The following is a 23,545-nucleotide window of genomic DNA, read 5'->3' on the forward strand; positions in this document are numbered from 1 at the left end:
ATTTTTTGTCAAGCCATGCTTTCAAGGTAATGTTAATCTTCATATATCTAAATACATCAGGAAGTTGTTCATTCCAATCTTCTACAACTATAAAGCTGAAAATTAACTTTAGCCCCAGTTGTTATGACATCTTATTACTTTCATACTGTTGCTTCTGGTCATCACGTTTTACCTAGTAAGACGAAATTCTCTTATAACGTCATCATCTGACATTTTGAAAAACTTCTCTATTGGGTCATCTCGGAGTCTGAACTGTTCAGGGAGAACAATTTTGGGTGTGAGTGTCTTCCACCGCAGAGCTTCTTTTGCGAGTGACAGAATTAGTTTTGTTGCTCTCCTTTGCATTCTTTCTCGTCAATCTTCACCTTTGATCAGGTTCAATGATGTGGTAAAGAGCAGCGTACTCCCAGCGATGTCTCACGAGTAACAAGTGTTTTGCATTTCAGGTACAACTGAGGGCCAGTCATATACCTGTCCATATCCAGAGGGCCAGTTCGCGAGTGAGGAAAACTGTAAAGTCTTCTACCAGGTGAGTTTTAACTTCTCCCAACGCCATGGTTGTCCCCTACCATCCTCCCTCTCCCAGGCCTCCCCCCCCCTCTCTCTTTCTCTCAGCCCCCATAGCATCTACTTAACAGCCCCATTAGTATCTACTACCACCCTCCCTTTCCCAGGCCCAGGTCTCCACCACCGTGCACTATGGGGGGAGGGGGTTTCCAAACACAATCTCCCCCCCGCAACCCTGGTCCCCCTGCCCTTTACGATCCTGGCCACCTGGTCTCCACTCCCCTGTCTTCCTCCACCTTCTCCCTGTCCACATGCCTTCCATCATCCTGTCCACCTACCCCCCACTCGGGTCCCTACAGTAACCTCCAGAATTTTCTTCGTACAGTGTGTTGGGGGTAACGCCTACCGCCGAACATGCGCAGAAGGCAGTTTGTATGACGGATCCAAACATATGTGCGTCAATAGCAAAGATCCTAGCCTCAAATGTGGACCACAACCTGAGGGTACGTACCTTATTGTCTGTTGGTACCTGTTAATGCTGGCTGTAAATGTGCCTGTTTGTATGTGCGTCTGACTGTAACGTTTTAGTCTGTGTGTGTGTGTGTGTGTGTGTGTGTGTGTGTGTGTGTGTGTGTGTGTGTGTGCTAGGTAGAGTTTTATGTCTACATTGCCTCGCCTCTTAACTTTTATATGTGAAGCATGTCTTTATTCTTAAGTGACAACACACACACACACACACACACACACACACACACACACACACACACATGAAAGCTAAAGCCAGGATCCCACTTATCAACCAGCCCCGCAGGGTGGATGAACAGCTGGGTTGGGTGTGGGACGGCTGCTGTGCCCAAGATTCAAACCCCTGTGGGATCGACCCCGGGCAGGCCCGATTTGATTCACTGTTAGTAAGGATAACATCACCGTCTCTACTTGCCTTTAAAACTGTCTCTGACTCTTTACACTGTCAGTGTGTCCTGTTTGTGTTGTTATGTCGTAGTGATTGCATGGCTGAAGTCAGTCTCCTTCTCAGCACCTTTGAATATATCTATCAACCATTAATATGTTGGTCTTGTATTATCTGTCCTAACCATTGCTATCTCCTGTCGTACCTCTACCATATCTGTTACTTTATCGTAGTTTATCTTACACGCTACTAAGTCTATATTTCTATCGTTAATATTTCTCTTACTAAGTCTATATTTCTATCATTAATATTTCTCTAACATAGACTCTTTCCATATGGCGATCATTTAGCATGTTTCGGGGGACAGTATGGTGTAGCCTGGCCTGCCTGGCACTAACACTGTCATCAGTATAACCTAACACTAACAGTGACATCAGTACACCCTAGCACTAACACTGTCATAAGCATAACCTAGCACTAAACTATCATCAGTATAACCCGGCCTGCTTGGTTGTGACAGAATCATCATTACAGAGGAGAAGACAACCAAGGCTCCTGATCCGTACGAGGCAGGTCCATGTGACCCCATAGAGTGCCTGCTGCCTTACTGCTTCTGCTCCTATGATGGCACCGAAATCCCTGGTGGACTCAAGCCTGCTGAGGTACGTCCATTCACCTACAGGTATTACCTATTTTGTCCAACCTTGAGAAGACCCCGATATTGTCCCTATCTCACTGTTATGTATCTACTTGATTTTGTAATAGTTGCTACTTCCATCACTTCACCTGTTCTTGGTTCAGATTGATCCACTGAGTGTTGCTGGAGAAATGCATCCTCCTCACGTCTCTCAGTACACTTACGTTCTTTCCTCTCCTTCTCTGTGAGCAATTCTTCCCTTGTGTTTCAGCCTCTCATCACCTCACGGTGTCCAAGAGCAGTCTCCTCTTGTTCTAGCCTCTCTTATGGTGTCCAAGAACTGTGCCCTCTTGCATAGCCTCTACTCTGGTGTCCAAGAACTGTGCCCTCTTGTTCTAGGCTCTTCTTTGGTGTCGACGAAGTTTGCCCTTGTGTTTTTGGCTCTCATTTGGTATCGAGGAACTGTGTCCTTTTGTTCTATCCTCTCTGCTGGCGTTGACGAACTGTCCTGCCCGCTCAGCCTTCATCAGCTGTAGGCATCAGGCATTATCATAGATAAAGTTCTCTCCAATGGTAGGTAACCAGACGCCCTCAGTTATTATGAGCTGGAGTCATCATTGTCACTGTCGTAGGTATGAGCTTCGGTGGTGCCCTGAACATTTCTCAGTCATCCTCAGCTAGAGTCCTCACTTATCTTTATCATAGGTGATGTGACCCCCTGGTCACGACCTGACCTCCTCTCAAGTCACCACACTCTCAATATCATCAAGCAATGTTATCTCCTCCGCTCCTGACCTGACCCCTCATTTCTGTCATTAACTCCCCCTTGGTCCTATATTTTCAGACACCGCAAATGATTATGATGACGTTTGACGGCGCAATCAACGATTTGAACTTCGAGACCTACAATAAGATCTTCCTCGACAACCGAACCAGTCCCAACGGTTGCCCCATCCGCGCCACCTTCTTCGTCTCGCATGACTACACCAACTACCAGCATGTCGAGAAGTACTACAGTCGGGGCCACGAGATCGCTGTCGGCTCCATCAGGTAACTCCTGAACACAAACACACACACACATACACACACACACACACACACTAAAGGAACTGAATGACTTGTTCAAAAGTGTTTCCACTCTGGAAAACACCAGAGATGAGGTGAAGGGAAAGAAAGCCCAAATATGATCATTATTCAGCAGGAAATAAGCTTCAGGATTATGTCTGTGGGAAGGACCTAAGAGTCTACTATGTGGATAAGGAAATACTGAGCAAACTATACCCCCTACATAAGGCCACAACTAGAATATGTTTCTCAGGTTTGGTCACCACACCTAAAGAAATACTGTGAGCTAACAGAGAAGGTCCAGTAGGTCAATTCAGATGGTACCAGGATTAAGACAGCTGAGTTACAAAGAAAGGCTAGAGGCTTTTTTAAATTTGCCCAATTTAGAAGAGAGAAAAGAGTGAGGGCTGACCTCACCACAACTTTTAAAGTTTTTGAAAATACAGATCAATTAGGTGTATGATAAACATCTCTTCAAGCCATGTTCAGATTAATCAACCAAAGGACATAATGTGAAATTAGGTAATACATTTGTTATCAAAAAGATGTGAAGATGACTGAGGCCATGGCTGGATACAGACACCCTACATGAATTAAAAAAACATGATAAGAGAATGTTCAAAAGATGCGGCTCCACCGGTGAAAACCCCACTCCACCTCCTAGGACACCTGGGTAACCACGCGCACTTACAGATTGTTGTCATGTCACTGTGGTGCAGTGCAAGCTTTTGGAGAGTCAGCAGAATGCATGCGAGAAACCTGGTGTTTCCAGCCAATTCTGTGGTACACTCGCCCACGTACTAAAATCATCACACGAAAACTGTACCACTATTATAAACTAATACTGCATGTCTTACCCATAGATTCATAGTAGACTACGATCCATTTTGGGAGTTCCTTACATTCAATTTGACTGTGTGTGTTGAACTATTGCAGCCGTCGACGCGGCCTAGAGGACGAGGGTGAGGATGTGTGGATTGGCGAGATGGTCACCATGAAAGAAATCCTTCAAAACTTTGCTGGAGTGAGGGCGGTGGACATCAAGGGTCAGCGAGGGCCTCATCTCAAGCCTGGCAGAGAGGCGCAGTACGAGGTAAGCCAGGTGCAGTACCACGTAGGGAGGTGCGGTACCACGTACACTAGGTAGGGAGGCACAGTACCAGGCACACCAGATAGAGAGGCATAGGACCAGGTACACCAGCTAGAGAGGCATAGGACAAGGTACACCAGGTAGGGACTACAGTACCATGTAACCAGATAGGGAGGCATAGGACCAGGTACACCAGGTAGGGAGTACAGTACAAGGTAAACCACCAGGCAGGGAGGTACAGTACCAGGTAAACTATGTATGAAGGCACAATACCAGGTACACCTGGCAAAGACGAACAGTACCAAGTAAACCAAGCTGGGAGGCACAATACCAGATAAACCAGGCAGGGGAGCTCAGTATCAGGTACACCAAGCAGGGAGGTACAGGTGAAAGGCATGAACAGGATGGAGTGAACTGGAGCGATATGGTATATGGGGGTCAATGTGCATTAAATGAATCGAACGAGGGTATAATGAGCAACCTGGGAAATCACAGAAAGGTCTGCCAGGCCTGAGTGTGGGTGATGAGGGAGGCTGTGGTTTCAGTGCATTACACATGAGATACAGAATGAATGTGAGCAAAATGAGGCCTTTTCTTCCATTTGTTCCCGGCGATATTTCATTATCGTAGGAAACTGCTAACCCAGTATACTGATAGACAATTCCACTATGGCAGGTGTTGAGTGCGTACGGCTTCACCTGGGATTCTACGGTGAGCAATCCTCCAGGATCAACAGCACCAGTATGGCCCTACTCCCTGGACTACAAGATACCACATGAGTGCCGCTCTGGTACCTGCCCTACCAGGTCCTTCCCAGGTGATTTACCAACTCTGTTCTTACGCCCCCTACTGCTGCCTTCCATACACACCTACTACTGTCATTTTTATGCTCCTACTGTTGTCTTATGCTCCTACTGTTGTCTTCACCTATGCCCCTACTGTTGCCTTATGTTCCTACTGTTGTCTTTATTCACACTCCTACTGTTGTCTTTTCTTATGCTCCTAATGTTGTCTTTTCTTACACTCCTACTGTTGTCTTTTCTTATGCTCCTACTGTTGTCTTACATTTCTACCATTGTCTTCACTTGTGCTGTTACTGATATTGTACGCTCCGACTGTTGTGTTCGCTTATGCTGCTACTATTGCCTTTTCTTACACTCCTACTGTTGTCTTATGCTCCAACTGTTGGCTTCACTTTCGCTCCTATTGTTGTCTTTCTTATGCCACTAGCGATGCCCTCTCTACAACTCTGATGGTGCCTTCCTCATACTAGTCTTGATGGGTTTCTAACACTAGTTTGGCTATGTTTCCTATACTAGTACTGCCCCAAGACTACAAAACTTCCTCCTTGTACAGTAAAGCAGTAATACACTTACTTTTTAAATATGTTAAAACATTTACACACACCTGCTTTACTTGCATCCTTACTAAATATATCAGACACATACATATATCTGCTTTACTAGTGTCCTTACAAAATGTGTAAGACACGCAGTTTACTAATGTCTTTATTAAGCATATCACACACATTCATACCCCTACTTTACCAATGTCCTTACTTAGTGTGGAAGAAATGTACATACACCTACTTTACTCACGGTCTTTCTAAATATGCCAGACATGTACATATACCTACTTTATCCGCGTCTTTACCAGATATGCCACAGACATACATACAACTACTTTACTAATGATCTTAAGTATGTTAGCCATGTACATACACTTATGTTACTAACGTCCTCATCAAGTATGTTAGCCATGTACATGCACTTACTTTACTAATATCCTAATTAAGTATATCAGCCACGTACATGCACTTACTTTACTAACGTCCTAATTAAGTAGTTAGCCAAATAGTACATACACTTACTTGACTGATTTAGCATGTCGTTCCTCCCTGGTCAACAGGTGTGTGGGAACTACCCATGAACTCACATTATCAAGACAGAAATTATAATGGAGGTTTCTGTCAATACTTGGATCAGTGTGTCCTCAACTATTTGGAAGAAGCAGATGTGGTCGAATGGCTTATAGCTGACTTCGAACGTCACTACAATGGTAACAGGTAAGTTTTAAACTCATCCTCAACACCTGCTCTTCAACACCATTCACTACTCACTGCTTAAATCAGCTGCTGCTAACCACTGGTCAGTCACTGCTTACATCACCTAATGCTCATCACCAACAGTCACTACTTCATCACCTGGTGCTCAACATCACCAGTCACTGCTTACATCACCTAATGCTCATGACTCCCTCCCCCACATCCACTTGTTTACCTCTCCCTATAATCACACCTTGCCTTACCTCTTTACGACCCCCACACCTTAAAGTATACCTCTTCCTCACCAACATATCCTACTGTTTACCTCATCATGACTACCTAACCCTACACTTTAGCTTAAAATGATCTTCACATTTGACAGTTTACCTTATCATGACCCCCATATCCTACAGTTCAATTTACCACAACCACTACACTTACAGGTATTTGTATTTGTATATCTCACTATCCAATAATGAGCCCCAGAACTATGACCTCAAGACCTACAGAGTACCTCATCCTCTAACAACAACTCCCACACCTACAGGCCACCTCATTGTCTAACAGGACCCACACCTACAGGTCACATCACTATCTAACAACGACTCCCACACCTACAGGTCACCTCAACGTCTAACAAGGACCTAGTACCTACAGGTCACATCACTATATAACAACAAACCCCCCCCCCTCACCTACAGGTCACCTCACCATCTGACAATGTAACCGACATCTCACCATCCAATAATGACCCCCATATTACCTCACCATCTACCAACAACACACAGATTGACAGGTCACCTCATCATTTAACAATGACCTCAATGTACAAGTAACCCCTCTAACTATCACTGACCCCAAAATCACAAATCACCTGACCATCTAAAAACGACCTAGACCTACAGGTAACCTAATCATCTAACAATGACCAAGACCTGATCATCTAACAATGACCTAGACCTACAGGTCACCTGATTATCTAACACCGAAATCATCTAACAACCCCCCCATCCCCAGACCTACAGATCACCTGGCCATCCAAGAATCACCTGTTGACCAACTGTTCACTTCATTTTATAACTATAGCTTGTTTACGTCCACAGGGCACCATATATGATGTCACTGACTACAAACTGGTTCCAAACTCCAGTGCTCGAAAGTGCACTCCACACGTTCATCGACTACACCATGAGATTGTAAGTAGTCTGTACAATTTGTTTCTGTGTGTAGTTGATGTGCTTGTACTCCCTGAACAGCTTCTGAACACCCTCTTTCACTATGCAGTTACCTATTCACACTTCAGCTCCAACCTGTTGTTACCTGAAGTCTTTGAGAGCCTTCTTTGGATGCTTACCTCCTATCACTCACTCCTATGACTCACTCACGGGGTTACATCTTCCATACAGCACTTCAAACTCTCTTATATACATTGTCAGCATTCACAATTCATTATTTTGTATATTCCATCCATCTATCACTCTGATTCAATAAAAGCACTTCTGAAAATCGTGCATCTTTCCAAGAGCTGTTCACTGTCATCATCAACCTGATTTTGAAAAAACACTTCCTCTTTTTCCATGGAAGGCAAATTTATGGTATGTAACCTCGCAGCAAATTTTGTTCTCAGTTCTTCGGTCAATTCTGTAGCCTTCCTCTAGACCTTCTCTGTTATTCTCTATGCTCTTTAACTTTGGTAACCAACCATTAGAAGCATACTCCAGTCTTGGTCTAATATATGATGTTAATAGTTTGCAGAATTTGATTCTAATATTTGCCTATTTCTCCTTTGAACTCCTCCTAAGGTGGAGCTCTGTAGATGGTTTAGGAAGAAAGAGGAGCGTTAAAATGAAATATATCTGAGATGTAGGGAATCACTACTTGAGATGAAAATAGTATAGGGAAGCTGCAATATTATATGAATATAGGAAAGGGGAACCAAGGAATAAGATGAATATGGGACATGGGTGCCCCGCAATGAGATCAATATGGAATAGGGTTGCCACAGCATGAAACAAATATGGGAAAGAAGAGCTGTGAAATATAATAAGTAAAGGAAAGTGGTGCTGCAAAATGTGAAAAATAAGGGAAAGATGTACCATGAAATGTGATAAACAAGGAATCAATTAAATGTGATAAATATGGAAAGGGGAGTCATAAAGTGCAATAAATATGGGATAGGGGAGTCAAGAAATATTATCATTAGATATGGTTGCAGTGAAATATAAATATGGGATAGATAAGCCGGAAGCTACAAAATGTAATAAACATGGAATAAGGGTGCCACGATATGAGACAATATGGGATAGCGGGTTCCATGAAATATGATAAATATGGGATAGAGATGACATGAAATATAAAAAAAAGGGGATTGGGACTTGGCAAAATATAAATAAGGAACAGGGGAGCCATGAAATATAAAATATGGGGTGGAGGAGCTGCAATTAAAATATGGGATTGGGAAAGCCTCGAAATATGAGAAAAATGGGTTAAATGTGATGCAAAATGTAATAAAAATAGAGTGGTGGAACCATGGAATGTAATAAATGAGATAAAATGCTGTGAAATTTCATAAATATGGGAACAGCAAAATATGATAAATGTGGAATACGGGAACAGCATAATATGATAAACAAGGGACAGGATTAGTGAAATATGATAAATATGGGACACAGGTGCCATGAAATAGATCTGGGGTAAGAGATCTGGAAAATACAATATACATTTCAAGAGAGCACTGAAATTTGGCAAACTTAAACACAGGATAATTGAGCCATGAATATATGATGAATGTGGGACTATGGCATTAAACAACTGCAAAATGTGGTAAGTATGGGAAAAGAGAGCCACAAAATGTGCTAAGTATGGGACAAGAGCACCTTAAAATTTTATAAACATGGGATAGCTATGAAATATGATAAACATGAGACAGGGTTGCTGCAAAATGTGATAAACCCGGGATAAAGTAGCTACAACATCATTTTTTTTTTCATTTTGCTTTGTCGCTGTCTCCCGTGTTTGCGAGGTAGTGCAAGGAAACAGACGAAAGAAATGGCCCAACCCACCCCCATACACATGTATATACATACACGTCCCCACACGCAAATATACATACCCATACATCTCAATGTACACATATATATACACACACAGACATATACATATATATACATGCACACAATTCACACTGCCTTTATTCATTCCCATCACCACCTCACCACACATGGAATAACATCCCCCTCCCCTCTCATGCGTGCGAGGTAGTGCTAGGAAAAGACAAAGGCCCCATTCGTTCACACTCAGTCTCTAGCTGTCATGCAATAATGCCCTAAAGCACAGCTCCCTTTCCACATCCAGGCCCTACAGAACTTTCCATGGTTTACCCCATACGCTTCACATGCCCTGATTCAATCCATTGACAGCACGTCAACCCCGGTATACCACATCGATCCAATTCACTCTATTCCTTGCACGCCTTTCACCCTCCTGCATGTTCAGGCCCCGATCACTCAAAATCTTTTTCACTCCATCTTTCCACCTACAATTTGGTCTCCTACTTCTCCTCATTCCCTCCACCTCCGACACATATATCCTCTTGGTCAATCTTTCCTCACTCATTCTCTCCATGTGCCCAAACCTTTTCAAAACACCCTCTTCTGCTCTCTCAACCATGCTCTTCTTATTTCCACACATCCCTCTTCCCCTTACATTACTTACTCAATCAAACCACCTCACACCACATATTGTCCTCAAACATCTCATTTCCAGCACATCCACCCTCCTCTATCCATAGCCCACGCCTCGCTACCATACAACATTGTTGGAACCACTATTCCTTCAAACATACCCATTTTTGCTTTCGGAGATAATGTTCTCGACTTCCACACATTCTTCAAGGCTCCCAGGATTTTCGCCCCCTCCCCCACCCTATGATTCACTTCCGCTTCCATAGTTCCATCCACTGCCAGATCCACTCCCAGATATCTACAACACTTTACTTCCTCCAGTTTTTCTCCATTCAAACTTACCTCCCAATTGACTTGACCTCCCAATTGACTTGACCCTCAACCCTACTGTACCTAATAACCTTGCTCTTATTCACATTTACTCTTAACTTTCTTCTCTCACACACTTTACCAAACTCAGTCACCAGCTTTTGCAGCTTCTCACATGAATCAGCCACCAGTGCTATATCAGCGAACAACAACTGACTCACTTCCCAAGCTCTCTCATCCAGAATAGAGTGCATACTTGCCCCTCTTTCCAAAACTCTTGCATTCACCTCCCTAACAACCCCATCCATAAACAAATTAAACAACCATGGAGACATCACACACCCCTGCCGCAAACCTGCATTCACTGAGAACCAATCACTTTCCTCTCTTCCTACACATACACATGCCTTACATCCTCGATAAAAACTTTTCACTGCTTCTAACAACTTGCCTCCCACACCATATATTCTTAGTACCTTCCACAAAGCATCTCTATCAACTCTATCATATGCCTTCTCCTGATCCATAAATGCTACATACAAATCCATTTGCTTTTCTAAGTATTTCTCACATACATTCTTGAAAGCAAACACCTGATCCACACATCCTCTACCACTTCTGAAACCACACTGCTCTTCCCCAATCTGATGCTCTGTACATGCCTTCACCCTCTCAATCAATACCCTCCCATATAATTAACCAGGAATACTCAACAAACTTATACCTCTGTAATTTGAGCACTCACTCTTATCCCCTTTGCCTTTATACAATGGCACTATGCACGCATTCCGCCAATCCTCAGGCACCTCACCATGAATCATACATACATTAAATAACCTTACCAACCAGTCAACAATACAGTCACCCCCTTTTTTAATAAATTCCACTGCAATACCATCCAAACCTGCTGCCTTGCCGGCTTTCATCTTCCGTAAAGCTTTTACTACCTCTTCTCTGTTTACCAAATCATTTTCCCTAACCCTCTCACTTTGCACACCACCTCGACCAAAACACCCTATAACTGCCACTCTATCATCAAACACATTCAACAAACCTTCAAAATACTCACTCCATCTCCTTCTCACATCACCACTACTTGTTATCACCTCCCCATTAGCCCCCTTCACTGAAGTTCCCATTTGCTCCCTTGTCTTACGCACTTTACTTACCTCCTTGCAGAACATCTTTTTACTCTCCCTAAAATTTAATGATACTCTATGACCCCAACTCTCATTTGCCCTCTTTTTAACCTCTTGCACCTTTCTCTTGACCCCCTGTCTCTTTCTTTTATACGTCTCCCACTCATTTGCATTTTTTCCCTGCAAAAATCGTCCAAATGCCTCTCTCTTCTCTTTCACTAATAATTTTACTTCTTCATTCCACTACTCACTTATGTTTCTAATCAACCCATCTCCCACGATTCTCATGCCGCAAGCATCTTTTGCACAAGCCATCACTGCTTCCCTAAATACATCCCATTCCTCCCCCACTCCCCTTACCTCCTTTGTTTTCACCTTTTTCCATTCTGTACTCAGTCTCTCCTGGTACTTCCTCACACAAGTCTCCTTCCCAAGCTCACTTACTCTCACCACCCTCTTCCCCCCAACATTCTCTCTTCTTTTCTGAAAACCCATACAAATCTTCACCTTTGCCTCCACAAGATAATGATCAGACATCCCTCCAGTTGCACCTCTCAGCACATTAACATCCAAAAGTCTCTCTTTTGCGCGCCTGTCAATTAACACGTAATCCAATAATGCTCTCTGGCCATCTCTCCTACTTACATACGTATACTTTAAGCAAATGAAAAAAATAGGTTAATCACTGCAATTGCCTCAGATAAAGGAGGTCAACCACTGTAACAGCCTTAGATTAAAACGATTAACCACAGCAACAGCCATAGAATAAAAAGGTTAATCACTGCAATAGCCACAGCTAAAAAAAGTAAACCACCAAAATAGCCTCAGATAAAAAGAGTAACCACTGCAACAATCTTTAATGAAAAAGATTAACACTCTAATAGCCTCAGATAAAAAAGTTTAACCACTGCAACAGCTTCAAATCAAAAAGGTTAAAAACTGCAATAGCTTCATACAAAAATAGTCAACCATGGAAAAGCCTCAGATTATAAAGGTTAACCACTGCAACAGCCTCAGATAAAAAAAGGTAGCATTGCTGCAACAGCGTCAGATAAAAAAAGGTAGCATCGCTGCAACAGCCTCAGATAAAAAAAGGTAGCATCGCTGCAACATTTAACATCTACAATATCCTCAGACTGAAAATATTAACCAATGCAGTAGCCTTAGTAAAAAAAAGGTTAACTTCTGCAATAGCCTCAGATAAAAAATGTTACCCCATGCAATAGCCTCAATGAAAAAAAAAGGTTAACGACTGCAACAGCCTCTGGAAAAAAAGTTAACCTCAGCAACGGATTCAAACAAGGGTCTTGGCAGGAAAACTGTAAAGATAGGAAGGAAAATATTAATTCCTTCATTATCTTCCTAGAAGGACGATAAGTTTCTTTTCACATCATTATAAGTCTTCATTTGACTCTGTATAAGTTTGCAGAGTTTTTCAGCTGGAGTCCATATGGATAAGTCATATCTGACACCCTGACTAGGAAATATGGCTAATAAAACTGTTGACTCATTTTGACAAGTGATTTTACAAAAAAATAATCTTGTTATTTGTTATATCTGCATTTGTAGCAAATGTGTATGAGTTTACTAGTATAACTGGAGAACTTACATGTACCAGACTTCCCTTTGTATAGGTAAGGTATGAAGAAGACTAATCAGGTGGCAGGCTAAATAAGTTGATAATATATTTTATTGAATTGTTATATTAAACTAGAATATTTCATGGCACCGTATGCACAAACTCAAGGAAAGGATCTTTCTCTTTCCTTCTTTTTCTAATGCTGGATGATCCAGTTATGGACATATCTCTCACTAACAACTTAACTTCCTCATCTCACCAGTCATTACCTTTTCTCCCATGCCCACATCTCTTCTGCATGTCACATACTTCTCTCACACATGTACATCCTGTTTCAATAAATACCTCCCATAACAAGATAAATTCACACTACTATAGGTCATCCATAAAAGCATGAAGGCTGATTTCTTTTCATGAATCAGAATTTGTTAGTGTAATTCATGTGTGACCAAACTGACAGGATCACTAAGTTTGGTACTGTAATGCTTAGAGGATTACTAGTGCCAATACACCATTACTGACTATTAATGATTCTATTTCCTCTCATGAACAGCGACGATGTGTACTACACAACCGTGACAGAGGCTCTACAGTGGGTTACAACGCCACAGAAACTTAACGTCCTTAACAATTTCCAACCTTGGGATTGTCGACAGAAATATTACCCAGATCCACCATGTCCCAAGGCCAAGTCTTGCAAGCTTACACTGAAACCCTTGTTCGACAACTACACTAGCTCCACTGCCTCCAGGTAGGTCTCTATGGTGTGTAGGTGGGGAGTACAACAAAATATCCTCCTGTGACTCAAGATGGGTCCCCATGGTGATGGTGGGGAGCACAGCAAAAACTCTCCCTGTGACTCAAGGTGGGTTCCCATGGGGTTGGTGGTGGGGAGTATAGCAATGACTTTCTGTGGCTCCAGGTGGGCCCCCATGGTGGTGATGGTGGTGGGGAGTACAGCAAAAACTCTCCCGATGACTGAAGGTGGGTTCCCATGGTGGTGGTGGTAGGGAGTATAGCACTGACTTCCCACGGTTCAAGGTGGGTCCCCATGGTGGTGGTGGTGGTGGTGTGGAGTACAGCAATGACTCTCCCCATGGCTTATAGCGAATTCCAAAAGTGATGCACATTTCATGAAAGTAAAATATAAGGTTTGATTACTAGTAAGGAGAAGAGTAAAAAGAACTGCCGGTGGGAGAGATGCATAATTGTAAAGTAGAAAATGGTAGAGTTGACTTCAGATAGTGGAAGCAATTTCATAATATTTTTTCAGCAGGTACATGGTAACATGCCGGAACTGCCCTGAGGTGTACCCATGGGTGTGGGATGCTAGTGGCCAAGGACGCCTGAGGGATAACTACCAATTCTTCTCAACTGGCAGGGAAGAAGGCACACCCCTAGAAGCTGCAGCTTAATCCTTTTCTTCATTACCTACCACTCCTCCAGCCACCATCATGCCCATATGACTAACTGATAATTTTTCTTTTTTTATACTATTTATGATTTGCATTCCTGGCTTTCCATATGTTTTTCCAAAGCTGCACTAAATACATTTATGTAAGTAAAAACACACAGGAGATGATTTTAACGATGAAACAATTGGTCTGTGTGAAGATGTGACTTGCGAACTAGAATTTCAAACTAGGAAACTTCTGAAAAGCGTCACGGACAAGAGCTTCACACAATATGTCATAATATGACACCTCATGATATCTCCATTAGGGTACATCTTACAAACATCAACTTTCATCATTTTCATCAATTTTGATGCAAGGGAGTAAAATGTCAATTATAATAAAGAAATCACTAAATGTATGTTTCATTAACATGCAAATCTGACGTGCACAAAGCTGTTCCAAACTGCTGTACTGGACCATGGATCATACCCAAATATTTTATGACAAGTTTTTCACTTCTGAGATATGATGGCCCCAATGTTATCTCCAAACTACTATAGCAAGCTGGTGATGTTTAACTCTAACCCTTGACCACCAGTAAACCTCTGACAAATGCCCATCACAATAAGGCAACTACAACAAATGCTCCAAGTGCACCATTTCCATTTAAAGATTACTAAGAGCAATGGATCAGCAGCAACCACTTGGACAGTGGCTCTCAAAACCTTTCACAACCCCAGCCCCCCAGCCCCAATACAAACACCCTACAAACAACAGCATAATATTCTCAGTCTCACTCTTCACAAACCCTACAGCTTTACAGAGTCCGAGCAACAAACTAACATCCTGTGACTCAATGCCAATGCCATCACGAACAAACACACTGAGAACATAATGTCTACATAGCCCTCATTGGATACAAATTGTCCCTCCCAACTTTCTATAACTACACAACTGTAAGAGAAGACACACAACAAGAACAAGTAGTATTTCTAAAGCTTGTCCTCCAAACCATACTATTCTCCAACACCTAACAACACTACAAAGCAGCCATAAAACAATGAAAACACCTTAGAAATACAGCCCATAAAAGTAAACTTTAAAGTACCATCTACAACACAATCAACACCTACATACCTCCCCTCCAGATATATTCCTCAACTACAAAACCTCACAAGCATAACCAACTCTTATCTGTGTAGCAGTTTCAATGACCACCATACCACTTGGCTCAGCATTTACAACCAAGATCAAAGAGGTGAACTACCCATATACCAATGCAACCTCTCAATATCCTCAATCTATGCAACATCACCTTCTGCTTACTAAACCTTCACACAAGGACCACCTTGCCCGGAGTCCTCTGATCCTGCCCATCCTAATGACACTCCACCTGGTTCACCCAATCCATAAAATCATCAAAAAGACATAAACAAACTACATAAAAGCATAGCGGCCAGGCTTCACAGAGCCCATGGAAACAAAACTACAAAAGTTCAGTACAGATGATTTCCCATCCCTAAATCATGCTATCATATACTTTATCAACGTCCCCAACCAAACCAGCAAAAAGGACACATGAAGAAATATAACCTAAACTTCTCTTCACATGTTATACACCTCATAAAACATGAGAAACCAGCTCATACAAGCCCCTCGCCATCAGCAAAAATCAGAGAGCAAATCCAAACTCATAATAGCTCCATGAATAACCTAAACCAGCAACCTGACCAAAAGCAACCAAGTCTGGTGTATGGTTAAGAAGATCCACACCTCACCAATCCAGTTCCAACTCATGAAGCACTCCTGACCCATTTCAATGACATACCTTCTTCCAAAGAACACACAAACATAATTAAGAGAAACCTCTCAAATCAACCACAAACTAATCTCACCCTTTACGGAGAAAGTCTTGAACAGCCTACATAACAGAAATGTGATCGTGATCAGGAATCATAATCACTGGAATTGATTCTACATTTTCTAAGGAATTGTAGTCATTTCAATTCCACATCCTCTAGGAAGACCAAGGAATCATAATCATATCAATTCCAAGACAAAAGGAATGTTACTAATGATTACATTCCAAGATTACAATTTGTCAAATTGTGTGGAGCAGGGGTGGGTAAGGAAAGACAGAGAGTTGAAGAAACTCTTCTGAAACTTTCGTTCATGTCCTGATCCTGTCAAGTGTACAGATCCTAGTCACTTGTGTCGTGTCATATATCTGCAGGATCTGGATATATAAAACAGTGGGCAGCTAGCGCATCTCTTTATTCCACCCGCATACAGAACAACAACTACAGCATTCCCATGTCTCACATGTCACGTTGCCACATCTTAGGTTATACCACAACTTGTAACTTCATTGTTAGTACGTGGTCTGACAGTCTATGTCACTTGTTACTTCACTTGTCCAATTCATAGACAGATGGTCTGTGTCACTTGTTACTTTACTTGTCAAGTATGTGGTCAGATGGTATCAATGGCAATGTGGAAAACTAATTCCTTGATAGATGTGAGTTTTTCTCTTATCCTTCCCTTCCTGATATCCAATATCAGCCTGTCCATAAACCATGTTGCAATAATGAACCACATGATTTTGCCATGTTGCTCTGCAAAGCAATATAATACATCACTCATACAATCCTCAAACGTATCTGTTAAACCCTATCTATCCATATATCTGACGCCTGTTCCCAACTGGAACTTCCTTAAAGGGGTGGCCACAGCAATTAAGTCTCCATAACTTGTGAACTTCAGTACTACTTCTTAGTAGCCTTTAGTGCCTCACCCTTAAGAGGCCACTAGCAGAGGGCAACTATAGCACTCTGTAAAGGATCCTACCAAATGTTCCTACTGACTACTTCTACCCAGTGCTTCTGACCAAATATTTCTGACTACTGCTTCTACCTTCCATTTCTACCTACTGCTAATGCCTAGGTGTTCTTACCTACTACCTCTATTTGTTGTTCCTACCATTTTGCCAAAAGGCAGGGCTAGCACATGTATGTATGTATGACAAGGAGATTGTATGTTTGTGGACAGAAAGCAAGTAGCCTACATGTGGGTAATGCACAAAGAAAAGACAGCTACCCAAGTCTGAGGAGAGCAACTTGAAAACCATTGAAGTGAGGGCACATTTGGAAGCCATCACTAACCCTCCTGACACCCAAGCGTGTAGTACTGGAAATATACCTCCCTGGTCACTGACTGCCTACTAACTACTACCCACCTATGACTTCTTTAAATTTTCTGACATTATCTTATCTTCAAAGTCTCCAGACCAACAGAGATTACAAACACAGAAACCCTGATTATCTCCAGCTTTGCATCCTCTCAACAAAATAGGATAGATTTCAAACATCCATTGCCACAGTTTCCAGTCACTCAATCTGTGAGTCGACTGAACATCAAAGCTTGTAAGTGTAGACATCTGAGGGGCCTATACTTGACATTTCAGCTGCATCACCATTCCCTGCTGATACACACCACTATAATTCCCTTCCATGTTGCCTGCTGTTGAGTATACTTCCAGACTCAAGATCAGAATAGCAAGAAAGCATCAGGTTGCTTCCCACTAGCAATAACAAAGACAACCATGTTAAAGTTAGCTCACAAGTTGCAAAATGATTAAACTGCCATGCCATCTCCATCTTCCTTGAGGCTGCTCTATGAAATTATAGCCTCACTGGTTCAATGATACCACTGCCATTATGTTACAATAACTTGGCATCCAGACTGAATGAAAAGAAACATTCTTGAGCAGGAGCTGAATGTATTGCACCAAAGCGAAAACAAAAAGATGGCATCTAGTGGTAGTAGCTATCACTAAACTATGTTGATATGGTAATTAATTAAGCATATATTCTTATACATTCTAAACAAACATAATAATCAATGAACAGAGTAAAATTTACATTATGTATTGTGACAGTAGTTACAATACATAAATTATGAAGGTTGAGTTACAGGAAAAGGTAAGAAACCTTGAACTTGAAGACAGAAGGGTAAGTGCAGACCTAATCACAACCTTTCAAGTTTATAGATTTTTCAGATGATGTTATCAGCGAAAAACACATCTTCAAAAGATGCATAGATGGAACAACCAGAAGCCATATCTTAAAATCAACCAAAACCCTTGTTAGAAAAGATAAGATGCAGATAAACATGAAAGCTGCAAAAAATATCAGATCTTAGACTTACAAATTTTAACAATCTTCACCTTGCTCATGAAAAAGAAATCTGGAATGATTTCATAAATGAAAATAATAAGGACACAGAATAAAATAAAAATAAGTAAAACTTTCATCAGTAGAGGGTACATACATACCAATGCATAGAAGATGGTCTTATTCCAAAACAAATTCACAATGATGAAATGAAGAGATAAAGAAATGCCTATTGTCTAAGAAAGCAGCACAAAGATGTTGTAAAACCATATAGAGTGAAAGGAAAAAGTGTACTAAATTGTGAAGTGTATAATTTCTTTTTTTTTTTTTGGGGGGGGGGGGAGACTGGAAGAAGAGAGTGAATTTAAGTATCTGGGAGTTGTCTTGGGTAAATGTGGGGATTTGAAAAGGAGAGACGAGGGAGACAGCAGTACAAGGTAGAAGAGTCACTGGGTCCCTTAATAGAATAATGAAGGGTAGAGGTGCAAGTATGGAAGTGAAGAGAGGACTGAGGGACAGCATAGTCCTCCCAAATCTGACCTATGCTGCAAACAGGGACGTGGAATGAGGCACAGAGTTCATGAATCCAGCTGTGGAAATGAACTATTGAAAAGAGAATGTGGTGTAACTAGATGGAATGAAGACAGATGAAAAGGTGTATGAGAGATAAGGTATGGCAAAGAATGCAAGGGGAATGAATTGTGGAGTGGTAGAATGGATGAAACGTAATACTTTGAAGTGGTTTAGGCATGATGAAAGAATGCAAGATTGGGATTTACAAGAAGAGTGCATGATAGTACAAATAAAGGGGTTGGTGTGAGCAGAAGACCACCTGTGACATGGGCAAATCAGGTGGAGGAATACCAGGGGGAGAGAAACTGAGGAAGAATGCATGGAATGGCGTGAGGGAGGCATGTAAGGACAGGGATGAGTGGAGACCTTTGCCATGACCATCCCTTGATGGGAGTTCCTGGAGGGAATGAGTATCAGAGATATAGATAGATAGATATATAGACAGATAGATAGAAAGACAGAAGACAATATTAACCACAATGATAAGAGTAATATGTACATTCACATAAAGGTAATACAAGATTTATCCCTAAAAGTAAACATCAGTACGAAAGTAACTAAAGCAACCTTAAGGAGTTTTATATTGATGTTTGAAGAGACTCAGTATGAAGTGAACCAGTCTACTGATTATGGAAAATGGTTACTTGGTTCAAGACAATGAAGCAATAGCAAAGATTTTATGGACAAATCATTTTCTTTGTATCTACTTTTACAAATGAAGGCATGTCCCAAATCCAATGCCACTGCTAAGCGAGCAATATGTTTTGTAAATAATGATTTAAAAGTTGAAAATATACTCATGAGCAAAATGTTTTGTACATACTGATTCAACAGATGAAAATCTAGCATCAGAGCTAAATGGAATTAAATAAATAAAATGACAGGCCCTGCCTTATAAGTTTCATCCAAAAGAAATAGGCAAAAAAATGAGTCAAGAAGTCACTTGCTTCATGTGAAGTTTCTGATGTTGTCAGTGCAACATCGGTATTCAAAACTGGAATGGCAATATGTGAATAACTGCCAGGAAGTTATCATCCAATCATATGAATTTACATGCTGGGAACCAATATCTCATGACATATTTATGCTCTCTACTTCAACCCTAAGTTTTAAATGAAAGACTGTGGGGCATGAAAAATGGCCAAATATCATCATCTTGAATAAATATCCAAGAGCAGGGCTGGTCAGTGATACTAAGCATTCACTTACCTCATAGGGAATTATTGCAATGTACAGCCAGTGCAGGCGTGAAATTCACCGAGACTTGTTAGACCTCAATCATCCGAAAGACAGACCTATAATGGAATACATTATTGATAAAGAATGTGAATTTGCCAGTAATGAACAGGATCTATAACCTGCTTTAATGAAAATACCAATGGCTCTAAATCTTAGGAAATAAAAAGTGAATGTATCAACAGTAGTGAGGTTAAGGAGACAACACCCTGTCTGTATGCATACGTGAATAAATGAAGTGATGTAAAGTGGGACTGGATTCAGAATGAAAATCATGTACCAGATCTTTTATGATTCTGATGCCACAACATCAGGAACCACAGCTGCATTGTCATTTATGGAGACTCGTAGTCCCTGCGACTATTTTAATTATCTTATCCGAAACAAATGGACATGCTTTTGAATGAAGCAAATAGTTCCATACAGAGATTGTAAGAGATATGGAACTTGTGAAAATCTCTTAAAAAGATTAACATAAAATTGCATTATCTATGCTTGTGTCACTGGTATATAAAGGTGACCTTATTCATACAGAAATTTAGGGGAAAATCATGTCATGTGGCTACTACATCCTTTTTCTCAGACACCACAATACATAGAATATGATGGCAGGGTAGGAGATAAAAATTTCAAAGTAAGACCTGCTTTGATTGATGACACAAAAATTCAAGAATCATCTTTATTCAATAAGAATTTTCTTGAATAACAAATCTAACAAACTACCAAAATGAGCACAAATAAAACCTGTTTAGTTATAAGCCTATGAACTCTGAAATCACTTAATGGGATATACATTAATATTATCATTATTGGAGAAAAACTGGAGGAAGTAAAGTGTTTTAGATATCTGGGAGTGGATCTGGCAGCGGATGGAACCATGGAAGCGGAAGTGAATCATAGGGTGGGGGAGGGGGCGAAAATTCTGGGAGCCTTGAAGAATGTTTGGAAGTCGAGAACATTATCTCGGAAAGCAAAAATGGGTATGTTTGAAGGAATAGTGGTTCCAACGATGTTGTATGGTTGCGAGGCGTGGGCTATGGATAGAGTTGTGCACAGGAGGGTGGATGTGCTGGAAATGAGATGTTTGAGGACAATGTGTGGTGTGAGGTGGTTTGATCGAGTAAGTAATGTAAGGGTAAGAGAGGTGTGTGGAAATAAAAAGAGTGTGGTTGAGAGAGCAGAAGAGGGTGTTTTGAAATGGTTTGGTCACATGGAGAGAATGAGTGAGGAAAGATTGACCAAGAGGATATACATGTCAGAAGTGGAGGGAACGAGAAGTGGGAGACCAAATTGGAGGTGGAAAAATGGAGTGAAAAAAATTTTGAGTGATTGGGGCCTGAACATGCAGGAGGGTGAAAGGCATGCAAGGAATAGAGTGAATTGGAACGATGTGGTATACCGGGGTTGACGTGCTGTCAATGGATTGAACCAGGGCATGTGAAGCATCTAGGGTAAACCATGGAAAGTTCTGTGGGGCCTGGATGTGGAAAGGGAGCTGTGGTTTTGGTGCATTATTACATGACAGCTAGAGACTGAGTGTGAACGAATGGGGCCTTTGTTGTCTTTTTCCTAGCGCTACCTTGCACACATGAGGGGGGAGGGGGTTGTTATTCCATGTGTGGCGAGGTGGCGATAGGAATAAATAAAGGTAGACAGTATGAATTATGTACATGCGTATATATGTATATGTCTGTGTGTGTATATATATGTATACATTGAGATGTATAGGTATGTGTATTTGTGTGTGTGGACGTGTATGTATATACATGTGTATGTGGGTGGGTTGGGCCATTCTTTCATCTGTTTCCTTGCGCTACCTCGCTAACGCGGGAGACAGCGACAAAGCAAAATAAAATAAAATTAATATTATTATTAGAATATGCAAAAAAACTTTATCTTAATGATGCAAATAAATTAAGGTACAGTATATTGTAAATAAAAGGAATGCAAATAAATATCATAACTAACTCAATTGTAAGGAAAACATCTTAGTAAAAATTCACATCAGTGCAAGTGTAATAATGATTACAAAATGCAACATAAATTTTTTTCCTTTTCTTTTTCTCTCTCTTCCTGAAAAATAACTACAATAAAATGCTTACACAAAAACTTAATTGGCAGCTGCATGGTGCTATCCTGCATATGTTCACATTGCTTTCTAGCCTGGCTAATGTTGGCAAAATTATGCTGAACAATGATGCCTTTAATACCTTATACTTAAATGTGGTAAGGGGTGTGACAAAACCCTCAAATATATCTTGAGGTATCAGAATAACAACGTTTTTTTTTTTTTTTCATACTATTTGCCATTTCCCGCGTTAGCGAGGTAGCGTTAAGAACAGAGAACTGGGCCTTAGAGGGAATATCCTCACCTGACCCCCTTCTCTGTTCCTTCTTTTGGAAAATTAAAAAAAAAACAAGAAAGGGGAGGATTTCCAGCCACCCGCTCCCTCCCCTTTTAGTCGCCTTCTACGACACGCAGGGAATACGTGGGAAGTATTCTTTCTCCCCTATCTAAATTGCTTTAGTTTACAAAACCCCAAAATATACCTAAATGTACTAGAATAACAGTGTATGCCAACCAAATTGCTTCAGTTATGTTCAGAAGAGTTGGCAGAACAATGTCTGATATATATACATATATAAGGGAAATGATTCGAAGTTAATCAAGTAATAATAATGATTTCTCTATAATGCTCCTTAGTCTATGAACACTGCACTAAAGTTGCCCTCTGCCAGGTGCCAGTTAAGGGTGAGGCACTAAAAGCTAAGAAGTGGCACTGGAGTTCATCTGTAGAGGAGACTCTTTTGCCGTGGTGACCCCCTTTAGGTCAAAGAGATTATAAAGTGTTCACACCATATCAATCTCTCAAACATTGACATACATCATATCTAAACTATGTACTATTTCTCATGAAACTAATAACATCTAAGGATTATAAAACAACCTTGAAATGAGAGATACAGGCCTTCATTTACCCAAGAAGAACATAAAACATACGGAGGAAATGCATTTGTAAGATAGCAGTAAGGGATAAAACCAGTATGGTGATGACATGTCTCCAAAGCAGTTGTGCTACCTTGTCATCATTATAATCTTTTGGCACACTTGCCATTATACTGAACTTAGAAAATATATAAGAATAACATAGATTCTACTATCCCAATTGTCTACTCAGTTATACGGCTGGCCGACACTTCAGC

General features: G+C 41.1%; 1 protein-coding gene and 1 long non-coding RNA gene across 3 annotated transcripts in view; one reads left to right on the forward strand and one right to left on the reverse strand.

The window, feature by feature from the left end:
• Cda4 (chitin deacetylase Cda4) overlaps positions 1-14,774 on the forward strand; it is a 33,005-nt gene extending 18,231 nt beyond the window's left edge. Inside the window, exons 2-11 of one of the 2 annotated variants that reach the window (XM_071671300.1) lie at positions 447-529; positions 893-1,010; positions 1,952-2,079; positions 2,899-3,104; positions 4,056-4,212; positions 4,885-5,026; positions 6,118-6,274; positions 7,357-7,449; positions 13,517-13,714; positions 14,240-14,774. In XM_071671300.1, the coding sequence (XP_071527401.1) occupies positions 447-529; positions 893-1,010; positions 1,952-2,079; positions 2,899-3,104; positions 4,056-4,212; positions 4,885-5,026; positions 6,118-6,274; positions 7,357-7,449; positions 13,517-13,714; positions 14,240-14,378 (1,421 nt within the window). In that variant the 3' untranslated portion in view covers positions 14,379-14,774. Of the gene's footprint in view, positions 1-446; positions 530-892; positions 1,011-1,951; positions 2,080-2,898; positions 3,105-4,055; positions 4,213-4,884; positions 5,027-6,117; positions 6,275-7,356; positions 7,450-13,516; positions 13,715-14,236 lie in introns of both variants that reach the window. The other variant, XM_071671289.1, reaches the window with a different exon arrangement.
• Positions 1-22,844, reverse strand: part of LOC139754153 (uncharacterized) — a 40,917-nt gene extending 18,073 nt beyond the window's left edge. The window contains exon 1 of the long non-coding RNA XR_011713841.1: positions 20,315-22,844. This is a non-coding gene — a long non-coding RNA (uncharacterized lncRNA). The remainder of the gene's footprint in view (positions 1-20,314) is intronic.
• Between the last annotated feature and the right edge of the window lie 701 nt (positions 22,845-23,545).

The sequence above is a fragment of the Panulirus ornatus genome, chromosome 2 (assembly GCF_036320965.1).
Source record: "Panulirus ornatus isolate Po-2019 chromosome 2, ASM3632096v1, whole genome shotgun sequence".
NCBI lineage: Eukaryota > Metazoa > Arthropoda > Malacostraca > Decapoda > Palinuridae > Panulirus > Panulirus ornatus.